Source organism: Coregonus clupeaformis, chromosome 39 (assembly GCF_020615455.1).
Source record: "Coregonus clupeaformis isolate EN_2021a chromosome 39, ASM2061545v1, whole genome shotgun sequence".
NCBI lineage: Eukaryota > Metazoa > Chordata > Actinopteri > Salmoniformes > Salmonidae > Coregonus > Coregonus clupeaformis.
In genome coordinates, this window is record NC_059230.1 from 4,646,735 (window position 1) to 4,659,234 (window position 12,500).

Sequence of the window (12,500 nt, forward strand, 5' to 3'; positions counted from 1 at the left end):
TTCATTGGCAAACTTCAGATGGGCATGTATATGTGCTTTCTTGAGCAGGGGGACCTTGCGGGCGCTGCAGGATTTCAGTCCTTCACGGCGTAGTGTGTTACCAATTGTTTTCTTAGTGACTATGGTCCCAGCTGCCTTGAGATCATTGACAAGATCCTCCCGTGCAGTTCTGGGCTGATTCCTCACCATTCTCATGATCATTGCAACTCCACGAGGTGAGATCTTGCATGGAGCCCCAGGCTGAGGGAGATTGACATTTCTTTTGTGTTTCTTCCATTTGCGAATAATCGCACCAACTGTTGTCACCTTCTCACCAAGCTGCTTGGCGATGGTCTTGTAGCCCATTCCAGCCTTGTGTAGGTCTACAATCTTGTCCCTGACATCCTTGGAGAGATCTTTGGTCTTGGCCATGGTGGAGAGTTTGGAATCTGATTGATTGATTGCTTCTGTGGACAGGTGTCTTTTATACAGGTAACAAGCTGAGATTAGGAGCACTCCCTTTAAGAGTGTGCTCCTAATTTCAGCTCGTTACCTGTATAAAAGACACCTGGGAGCCAGAAATCTTTCTGATTGAGAGGGGGTCAAATACTTATTTCCCTCATTAAAATGCAAATCAATTTATAACATTTTTGACATGCGTTTTTTCTGGATTTTGTTGTTGTTATTCTGTCTCTCACTGTTCAAATAAACCTACCATTAAAATTATAGACTGATCATTTCTTTGTCAGTGGGCAAACGTACAAAATCAGCAGGGGATCAAATACTTTTTTCCCTCACTGTATGTTGTGTGTCTGTGTGTTCTATTAAAGGGATGTGGGAAGAAGAAAAGGGGTGAGAAGTGAAGGACTGTGGGTAATGTGGGAGAGGTGACTGGTCCTGTGTTGTTCAGATGATAGCGCATGGCTCTTGTAACACCAGGATGGTGGGTTGCTGATGATTGTAAATCGCTTTGGATAAACGCACACACACACACACACACACACACACACACACACACACACACACACACACATTCTCCTACCTGTAGTGTGTCACATCCCTTCTCCAGGTAGTTTCCACACTTGTTCCTCTCTCCGGTCGAAGCATAGAACTTACTCCACCAGTCCATCACTTCCTCCTCCTGATCGGGGGGACACACGGAAGGTCAAAGGTTAGGGTAAAGGTCAATGGGTGAGAGGTCAGCCACGAAGTTCAACTAAAGTCAAGTGTTTTTGTAACGTGATGAAATAAATGTTCTTCGAGACGACAACGTGACTTTCTGTCCCAACAACACTTCAAAGGGCTGGGCCGTTAGGCAAAAAAAACATTGTATGAGATTGTTTGAAGCAAAGCCGTTTTCTCTTGAGCGTTACCCAGCCCAACTTACCCACTGTAAGAGCTGACGGCAGCAGGGAAAAGGGAAAGCAAGAGACAGAGATTTTTAGATAAAAAATGACAGATGAAGAAAGATGAATCCAAGATGAAACCAAAGTCCAAAGGGAATGTTATCATGACACAACAGGTTCAAAGATGTGTTCACATTGGCAACGTTCAGCAGCCGTCTTAGTAGTTCAGTTTTAACTTGGATATATTTTTGAGTCAACCACAAGAGAACTGTGTGACAGTTTGGCGTGTGTTAGACATAGTAATCATAGAAAATCATAGTTTATTTACATTTTGAAAAACAACCACGAGGGAAATGGCTGACATAAAGTGACTCTAGAGTTTTGAATACAGACACTGGTCTGTGTGTTTTGTCAAGAAGACGTTTTCTCACAGTCTGGTTGACGACATCGTCAAAGTCTCTGACGTACAGAGAACAAGGACTACAAAGAGCAGACATTCTCAAGGGACAGATCAGCTAAAAACTGTCCCTCACTCTCTCACACACACACACACACTCAAACAAACCCCCGTCATGTCACTCCACACTCCGCCTGTCTCCACCCTGCGACCTTCAACCTCTCAGGTTCAAACACTCTCATGACGTAACACACACCTTCCCTTTTCCTTTTTTTCACCACTCCCTGGCACCACAGACACGCGTGGGACACATAAACTCACACTTCTGAGGAATGGAAATGTGTGTGTGTGTGTTTGAGTGTGTGCGTGTTTGAGTGTGTGTGTGTTTGAGTGTGTGTGTGTTTGAGTGTGTGTGTGTTTGAGTGTGTGCGTGTTTGAGTGTGTGTGTGTTTGAGTGTGTGCGTGTTTGAGTGTGTGTGTGTTTGAGTGTGTGTGTGTTTGAGTGTGTGCGTGTTTGAGTGTGTGCGTGTTTGAGTGTGTGCGTGTTTGAGTGTGTGTGTGTTTGAGTGTGTGTGTGTTTGAGTGTGTGTGTGTTTGAGGTGGCGTTTGAGTGTGTGCGTGTTTGAGTGTGTGCGTGTTTGTGTGTGTGTGTGTGTGTGTGTGTGTGTGTGTGTGTGTGTGTGTGTGTGTAGAACATGCCACAGGATGTGTGTGTGAATGAGTGACAAGTAGGACACCTTTTCTCCCTGCTAAGACATGGGACGGCTGGCACACACTCAAACACACACACACTCAAACACGCACACACTCAAACACGCACACACTCAAACACGCACACACTCAAACACGCACACACTCAAACACGCACACACTCAAACACACACACACTCAAACACACACACACTCAAACACGCACACACTCAAACACGCACACACTCAAACACGCACACACTCAAACACACACACACTCAAACACACACACACTCAAACACGCACACACTCAAACACACACACACTCAAACACGACACACTCAAACACACACACTCAAACACACACACACTCAAACACACACACACTCAAACACGCACACACTCAAACACACACACACACATTTCCATTCCTCAGAAGTGTGAGTTTATGTGTCCCACGCGTGTCTGTGGTGCCAGGGAGTGGTGAGAGGGGCGCCGCAACGCTAGGACGTGTGTCTGTGCGTGTGTGTGGTTGTGTGTGTGTGTGGTTGAGTGTGTGTGTGGTTGTGTGTGTGTGTGTGTGTGTGTGTGTGTGGTTGTGTGTGTGTGTGTGGTTGTGTGTGTGTGTGTGTGGTTGTGTGTGGTTGTGTGTGTGTGTGTGGTTGTGGATGCAAGGCAATGGAAAAAAAGGCAGGCGGCACGGCTTTTAGGGCGTGTGTGTGTGTGTGTGTGTGTGTGTGTGTGTGTGTGTGTGTGTGTGGCAGACGTGTGTGTGTGTGGTGAGGGTGTGCATTGGGTCGTGACGTGACCTTCAGTGTGAGATTTAGAACTGATGAGATGGGACTACAATGCAGTCCACACACACACACACACAATGAGTTGGTGATAGATTGATTTGTGTTGTAACAGTGTATTTACAGAGACTTGTCTACTGCTTATGCCCAGTCGCGTGTGTGTGTCTCACCCGACAGCAAGGCGCTACAGAGGGAGGTGAGTACGGACCAGTACATCACTGGGGCCGAGCTTCCTGCCAACCATGACCTCCATACCAGGCGTTAGGGCCGCACGATATGGGCAAATAATCTGATTGAGATTATTTACCAAATATTTTGCGATTTTACTTGCGATGTGCACTGAACATAAATATAAAACGCAAACACGCAACAATTTCAAAAGATTTTACTGAGTTACAGTTCATATAAGGAAATCGGTCAATTTAAATAAATTCATTAGGCCATAATCTATGGATTTCACATGACTGGGTAGGGGTGCAGCCATGGGTGGGCCTGGGAGGGCATAGGCCCACCCACTTGGCAGCCAGGCCCACCCACTGGGGCGCCAGGTCCAGCTAATCAGAATGAGTTTTTCCCCACAAAAGGGGCTTTATTACAGACAGAAATAATCCTGAACACCACCCCTCCCCCTCCTGAGATGATCCCGCTGGTGAAGAAGCCGCGTGTGGAGGTCCTGGGCTGGCGTGGTTACACGTGGTCTGCGGTTGTGAGGCCGGTTGGACATACTGCCAAATTCTCTAAAACGACGTTGGAGGCAGCTTATGGTAAATAAATTAACATTACATTCTCTGGCAACAGCTCTGGTGGACATTTCTGCAGTCAGCATGCCAATTGCACACTCCCTCAACACTTGAGACATCTGTGGCATTGTGTTGTGTGACAAAACGGCATATTTTAAAGTGTCCTTTTATTGTCCCCAGCACAAGGTGCACCTGTGTAATGATCATGCTGTTTAATCACCTTCTTGATATGCCACACCTGTCAGGTGGATGGATTATCATGGCAAAGGAGAAATGATCACTAACAGGGATGTACACAAATTTGTGCACAGAATTTGAGCGAAATAAGCTTTTTGTGCATATGGAAAATATCTGGGATATTTTATTTCAGCTCATGAAACATGGGACCAACACTTTACATGTTGCGTTTATATGTCCGTTTGATGTCACCTCGTTAGTTAGTATGTGTTACACCTGTTCTGTCTTGTCCATCTCGTTAGTGGGAAGGTGTTTCACCTGTGCTGGCCCAGGTGCTATTTAAGAGTGGCTGGCCCAGTGCACCAGTTGGTCTTGAGAGATGTGGAGGGTCAACACCTTTAGTTGTCTCTTCCTATTTGATCTCTAGAAAAACATTCCTTTGCCTGATCTTCCCTGTTTTTGTTTTGTTCAACGTTTTGGTTTGCTTCCTGTCTTTAAGTTTGGTGTGGAGTTTTCTTTTGTTTGCCTCTTAGTGGGCAAATTTAGTGGGTGCTCATTGTGGATGTCTTTTAGGTTCCAGTTGTTGTTGCTAGTCAACTTTCAGTGGACACCCCCATGAGTGTCTTTCAGAACCCCTCCTAAAACCCCACCGGTTTTGTTTTGGTTGTTGTTAGTGAGTCCTTGTTAGTTCCCCCTTCTGTTTGAGCGACATTATTTGGTTTTCTTGCTGGGCAACGTAACAGTTGTTTGGCATGACAGGGTAGGAACCAAAGTGTTGGTCAGCGTTCCCAGGGGACCCTTGTTACATTCATGGCGTTTGCACACAATATATCTCAGTATTTGTCTTTATTTTATACAGTCATTATTGCTCATCTTTATCAAGGGTGCCAATAATTATGGACCTGACTGTATCTGAGATTACCAAAAAAAAATAAGTGACAAGAAAAGATGGGGGAAGGAAGGAAAGCAAGTTGAATTTAGTTCTAGAAGTATTGGAGAGAGGAATCCAGAGCTTTAACCAACATTCCACCTCACCCTAAACCACACACATGCATACATTGGTGCTGGGTTCCTCTCTCCTTGAGAAGTTACAATGTTAGGATATCAGGTTTAAAGGCCTGTGTAAGATGGAAAACCCATCTAGCTGGTAGTGAAGGGAGAATGTCTGAGGAGAGACAGAGAGTCTGGATTAAAGGCCTGGGTAAAAACCCATCTAGCTGGTAGTGAAGGGAGAATATCTGAGGAGAGACAGTCAGTATTAAGTTGTTCCCCATACAGTGATCTAAGGACAGTTTTGCGATAACGCTATTGGTTACGGTTAGGTCAGCTGATCCTGGATCTGTGAATTGAAGTAGTAGACAGGATAGAGAATTGTAATTTGAAGTAAATGCAGAATAATTGAATAAAGTTTAATTAAATTTAAATGCCTTTTCTATTCTATATTAGGTGTAGTCTATACAAATATACATCTATAAAACATTAAACGTCATTATATACATATTGTTGAAACAATTTATTTCAAAACTCTTAAAATTAATGGTCAAGAAAAACAAAATCTGTATGGAATTATTCTAACTTTATTATATTTTTATGAATCACTTACACTTTGTTCATTATGGGGAAAATACTGCATTTGACAGAATGCATTAGTTTAACCCTCAAGTTGACCCTGAGGCCTTCGAAAAGAAGCCAAACAAATGAAATGGTTGGTGGAAATATGATTGGCTATTCTAATCACTAAGGTTAAAAGAGTATATGAACACTGTTTCCAGATAAAAGTGATATATTCTTTGGTATCTGGAAGTGTGAACTGTCAGATTCAATGAAACTCTGGAATTTCTTTGAATTGCACAGAATTAAATTCAAATTCTACATGTTGTGGGGTGTGGGCAATTCAATTCAAATTGCAACTCATGAGTTGGATGGGAGTCAATTCCAAAATCGTGAATTGAGGCCAACCCTGCTGGACACTGATCCAAGGTCAGTTTTAAGGGAGTTGTCCCCACCTCTTCCAATGGTTTAAGGGGAGTGTAAGCTAATCCTAGATCTGTGCCTATGGTCAACATCTACCTGAAAATAGCTATAATTCATAATGATGAGGTCATCATGCTGACGACACGAACGTGGTGGGCCTGATCACCGACGACGATGAGACAGCCTATAGGGAGGAGGTCAGAGACCTGGCAGTGTGTTGCCAGGACAACAACCTCTCTCTCAACGTCAACAAGACAAAGGAGCTGATCGTGGACTACAGAAAACGGTGGGGTGAGGACGCCTCCATCCACATCGATGGGGCTGCAGTGGAGCAGGTCGAGAGCTTAATGTTCCTCGGTGTAAACATCACTGAGGAATTAACATGGTCCACACACACCCACACTTTTGTGAAGAGGGCACGGCAATGCCTCTTCCTCCTCAGGAGGCTGAAAAGATTTGGCACCATTGAGAGCATCTTGACTGGCTGCATCACCGCCTTGGTACGGCCACTGCAAGGCACCCGACCGCAAGGCCCTAGAGAGGGTAGTGAGTTCGGTTGAGAGCTTCAAGTTCCTTGGTGTCCACATCACCAACGAACTATCATGGTCCAAACACACCAAGACAGTCGTGAAGAGGGCACGACAAAGCCTATTCCCCCTCAGGAGACTGAAAAGATTTGGCATGGGTCCTCAGATCCTCAAAAAATTATACAGCTGCACCATCGAGAGCAACCTGACTGGTTGCATCACCGCCTGGTATGGCAACTGCTTGGCCTCCGACCGCAGGCACTATAGAGGGTAGTGAGTACGGCCCAGTACACCACTGGGGCTGAGCTCCCTGCCATCCAGGACCTCTATACCAGGCGGTAGGGCTGCAAGATATGGGCAAATAATCGAATTGTGATTATTTGCCCCCCCACCCCCCCCCCATGAGTGTCTTTCAGAACCCCTCCTAAAACCCCACCTGTTTCGTTTTGGTTGTCAGTGATTCTTTGTTAGTTCCCCCTTCTGTTTGAGCGACATTATTTGGTTTTCTTGCTGGGGAGCGTAACAGTTGTTTGGCATGACAGGGTAGGAACCAAAGTGTTGGTCAGAGTTCCTAGGAGACCCTTGTTACATTCATGGTGTTTAAATACAATTGCAGCCTCTTGCGATGTGGTATTGTACATGTCAATATTGCAATTTTGATTAATTGTGGAGCCCTACCAGGCAGAGTCAGAAGAAGGCCCCCAAAAACTGTCAGACCCCGGCCTCCCAAGCCATAGACTGTTCTCTCGGTTGCCGCACTGCAAAGTGGTACCAGTGCACCAAGTCTGGAACCAACAGGACCCTGACAGCTTCTACCCCGCAAGCCATGAGATTGATAAACAAGACTGCTAGATAGCTAATCAAATGGCCACCCAGATTACCTGCAATGACCCTTTTTTGCACTAACTCTCTTGCACTGACTCTACCCACACATTCACTGCAAGTCAAAAGTTTGGACACACCTACTCATTCAAGGGTTTTTCTTTATTTTTACTATTTTCTACATTGTAGAATAATAATGAAGACATCAAAACTATGACATAACACATGTGGAATCATGTAGTAACCAAAAAAGTGTTAAACAAATCAAAATATATTTTATATATGAGATTTTTCAAATAGCAACCTTTTGCATAGATGACAGCTTTGCACACTCTTGGCATTTTCTCAACCAGCTTCATGAGGTAGTCACCTGGAATGTATTTCAATTAACAGGTGTGCCTTCTTAAAAGTTAATTTGTGGAATTTCTTTCCTTCTTAATGCGTCTGAGCCAATCAGTTGTGTTGTGACAAGGGAGGGGGAGGGGGAGTCCATATTATGGCAAGAACAGCTCAAATAAGCAAAGAGAAACGACAGTCCATCATTACTTTAGGACATGAAGGTCAGTCAATATGGAACATTTCAAGAACTTTCAAGGTTTTTTCAAATGCAGTTGCTAAAACCATCAAGCACTATAATGAAACTGGCTCTCATGAGGACCGCTACAGGAATGGAAGACCCAAAGTTACCTCTGCTGCAGAGGATAAGTTCATTAGAGTTACCAGCCTCAGAAATTGCAGTCCAAATAAATGCTTCACAGAGTTCAAGTAACAGACACATCTCAACATCAACTGTTCAGAGGGGATTAGGCCTTCATGGTCGAATTTCTGCAAACAAACCACTACTAAAGGACACCAATAAGAAGAAGAGACCTGCTTGGGCCAAGAAACACGAGCAATGGACATTAGACCGGTGGACATTTGTCCTTTGTTCTGGAGTCCAAATTTGAGATTTTTGGTTCAAACGGCTGTGTCATTGTGAGACCCGGTGTGGGTGAATGGATGATCTCCGCATGTGTAGTTCCCACCGTAAAGCATGGAGGAGGAGGTGTGATGGTGTGGGGGTGTTTTGCTGGTGACACTGTCTGTGATTTATTGAGAATTCAAGGCACACTTAACCAGCATGGGTACCACAGCATTCTGCAGCGATACGCCATCCCATCTGGTTTGGGCTTAGTTTGTTTTTCAACAGGACAATGACCCAAAACACACCTCCAGGCTGTGAAAGGGCTATTTGACCAAGAAGGAGAGTGATGGAGTGCTGCATCAGATGACCTGGCCTCCACAATCCCCCAACCTCAACCCAATTGGATGGTTTGGGATGAGTCGGAAGGCAGAGTGAAGGAAAAGCAGCCAACAAGTGCTAAGCATATGTGGGAACTCCTTCAAGACTGTTGGAAAAGCATTCCAGGTGAAGCTGGTTGAGAGAATGCCAAGAGTGTGCAAAGCTGTCATCAAGGCAAAGGGGGGCTATATGTAGAATATAAATTATAAAATATACTTTGATTTGTTTAACACTTTTTGGGTTACTACATGATTCTACATGTTTTATTTCATAGTGTTGATGTCTTCACTATTATTCTACAATGTAGAAAATAGTAAAAATAAAGAAAAACCCTTGAATGAGTAGGTGTGTCCAAACTTTTGACTGGTATTGTACATACACTGACACCACAACATACACACTCACACATAGTTACACTGACAGCGACCTAAGGCAGTTTCTGTTCATTTGAAATACCACGCAACTTGTTGCCATTGTGAACACACAGTCACAGGATTTCAGAGGTTGGAAACATGTGTTAGTTGTCAATAAGAATCACATAATCAAAAAACAGCCACAGCAAAGGCCTTTTCATTAAGACACACAGGAACCATACTTATGCCCTCTCAATATGAATATGAAGACAATACATAGTGATTAACTGAGAGAGTAAAGGGTTCTGATAAAATATGAGGGATGGGAGAGAGATGGAGGAGAGAAGAAGAGAAGGATAGAGAGGGGAAGAGGAGAGAAGAAGAGAGAGAAGAGAGGGATAGAGAGGGGAAGAGGAGAGAAGAAGAGAGGGATAGAGAGGGGAAGAGGAGAGAAGAAGAGAAGGATAGAGAGGGGAAGAGGAGAGAAGAAGAGAAGGATAGAGAGGGATGGAGAGAAGAGAGGGATGGAGAGAAGAGAGGGATGGAGAGGGATAGAGAGGGATGGAGAGGGATAGAGAGGGATGGAGAGGGATGGAGAGGGATAGAGAGGGATAGAGAGGGATAGAGAGGGATGGAGAGAAGAGAGGGATAGAGAGAGATGGAGAGAAGAAGCTCATACGTACATGTTGACTGGAAGAGCGAGAGATGTTAATAATTGCAGAACTGGTTCCGTCTGTAAACTACAACAAGAACCACAACACAACCACACAAACTATTGTTAGCACTAAGCAGGTTAGGGTTAGACCACAGCATTCACCTTTGACCACAAGCAAACCAGAATTTGTAAAAGTTAGCTTGCAATGTATACAGTATTCTTACAAGGCAAAATAATGTATAGCATAAACATACATTCAGACCACACACAAGTCAGAATAACATGACATTCAATGGATGATCACAGTCAGTCAGTCTCTCAGAGAACACCCAAAACATTTCTAAAATAAATACATGATCTATACATTATCATGATCGGACAGACAAAGACATTTAGTGTATAAACATTTATAACATTGAGAGAGATTGTTGGGTGTTCCTTGAGATACATCATGACAACAACAGACAGAGAAACATGACCATGATTAAAACATGACAGCAGCACATTTTTAGAGCATGAAAAATTGTTTTAGCATGAAAATTATTTTAGCGTGTTTACATGATGCAGTTGTGAAGATGAGAACATTGGGAATGGAATCACGTCACCCTCAGGCCACCCTCAGGCCACCCTCACGGCACCCTCACGTAACCCTCACGTCACCCTTACGTCACCCTCAGACCACCCTCAGACCACCCTCACATCACCCTTAGGCCACCCTCACGTTACCCTCAGGCCACCCTCAGGCCACCCTCACGTCACCCTCAGGCCACCCTCAGGCCACCCTCAGGCCACCCTCACGTCACCCTCAGGCCACCCTCACGTCACCCTCAGGCCACCCTCAGGCCACCCTCACGTCACCCTCAGGCCACCCTCAGGCCACCTTCACGGCACCCTCACGTAACCCTCACGTCACCCTTAAGTCACCATCAGGCCACCCTCACATCACCCTCAGGCCACCCTCAGGCCACCCTCACGTCACCCTTAGGCCACCCTCACGTTACCCTCAGGCCACCCTCAGGCCACCCTCACGTCACCCTCAGGCCACCCTCAGGCCACCCTCAGGCCACCCTCACGTCACCCTCAGGCCACCCTCAGGCCACCCTCACGTCACCCTCAGGCCACCCTCACGTCACCCTCAGGCCACCCTCACGTCACCCTCAGGTCACCCTCAGGCCACCCTCAGGTCACCCTCAGGCTACCCTCACAACCTCAACAAACACTCAAAACAATCCCAACACCCTCCCAGGTTGCCTCATTATACCGTTCCATCCATTCTCCCTAATCTCCATTTAGTCTGTAAGACACTTCACTCATTGTGACACTACACTGGAAAACCCCTGCCACAACAGTGTTAGTGTGAGAGACTCCACCCACTGTAGAGAGACTCCACCCACTGTAGAGAGACTCCACCCCTGCCACCCACTAACTAAGGCCAACACTGTCCGACCTTCGCAGGCAGACACACACACACACACACACACACACACACACACACAAGGCCCCCAATTCAGTCCCATTCAAAATTGTATTTTCCCCTAACCCTAACCCTACCCCTATCCCCTATCCCCTAACCCCTAAACCTAAATCTAACCTTAACCCGAAAACCTAACTTCTAACTCCTAACCCTAACTCCTAACCCTAACCCTAACTCCTAACCCTAACCCTAACTCCTAACCCTAACTCCTAACCCTAACCCTAACTCCTAACCCTAACCCTAACTCCTAACCCTAACTCCTAACCCTAACTCCTAACCCTAACTCCTAACCCTAACTCCTAACTCCTAACTCCTAACCCTAACTCCTAACCCTAACCCTAACTCCTAACCCTAACTCCTAACCCTAACTCCTAACCCTAACCCTAACTCCTAACCCTAACTCCTAACTCCTAACTCTAACTCCTAACCCTAACCCTAACTCCTAATCCCTAACCCTAACCCTAACTCCTAACCCTAACTCCTAACCCTAACTCCTAACCCTAACCCTAACTCCTAACCCTAACTCCTAACCCCTAACCCTAACCCTAACTCCTAACCCTAACTCCTAACCCTAACCCTAACTCCTAACCCTAACTCCTACCCTAACTCCTAACCCTAACTCCTAACCCTAACCCTAACTCCTAACCCTAACTCCTAACTCCTAACTCCTAACCCTAACCCTAACCCTAACCCTAACTCCTAACCCTAACTCCAACTCCTAACCCTAACTCCTAACCCTAACTCCTAACTCCTAACCCTAACTCCTAACCCTAACCCTAACCCTAACCCTAACTCCTAACCCTAAACCTAATTCTAACAATAACACCAATTCTAATTCTAACCCTAAACCCCCTAGAAATAGCATTTGACCTTGTGGGGACTAATGTCCCCAGTTGGTCAAATGTTTATTGGTTTACTTCTTCTTCTGGTCCCCACAAGTATAGATAAACACATCCACACACACACACAGAGTCCAGCTTAGACATTATTTCCCAAATAGTAGCAGTGGGATAGGATCACATTTTCCTGCTTTCCCTGCTTCCTGTACTCCCAGGAGTGAGTGAGTGAGTGAGTGTCAATCAGTCAGTCAGTAAGTGTGTGAGTGTGTGTGTGTGTGTGTGTGTGTGTGTGTGTCTGTATAAAATACTATCCTATGCATAATTTCTGTCTTTCGTTGTTAAAAATTGAAATAAAATGTTGATGGAACTGAGCATTGGAAGGATGCATCATACAAAAACACACACTGATGTAAAAAGGAAAAGAACTAGGAAAAAGTATTTTGGGTCCCAC

General features: G+C 45.2%; 1 protein-coding gene across 9 annotated transcripts in view; it reads right to left on the reverse strand.

The window, feature by feature from the left end:
* dysf (dysferlin, limb girdle muscular dystrophy 2B (autosomal recessive)) overlaps window positions 1-12,500 on the reverse strand; it is a 145,388-nt gene that overhangs the window by 26,691 nt on the left and 106,197 nt on the right. For 5 of the 9 annotated variants that reach the window (XR_006657956.1, XM_045211867.1, XM_045211866.1 and 2 more), the window contains 3 exons: window positions 9,765-9,821; window positions 1,367-1,378; window positions 1,022-1,120 (listed from right to left, as the gene is read on the reverse strand). Coding sequence is in view for 8 of the 9 variants with exons in the window: in XM_045211867.1 (XP_045067802.1) it covers window positions 1,022-1,120; window positions 1,367-1,378; window positions 9,765-9,821 (168 nt within the window). In the remaining variant the exon portion in view is untranslated. The remainder of the gene's footprint in view (window positions 1-1,021; window positions 1,121-1,366; window positions 1,379-9,764; window positions 9,822-12,500) is intronic. The other 4 variants (XM_045211869.1, XM_045211868.1, XM_045211870.1 and 1 more) reach the window with 2 other exon arrangements.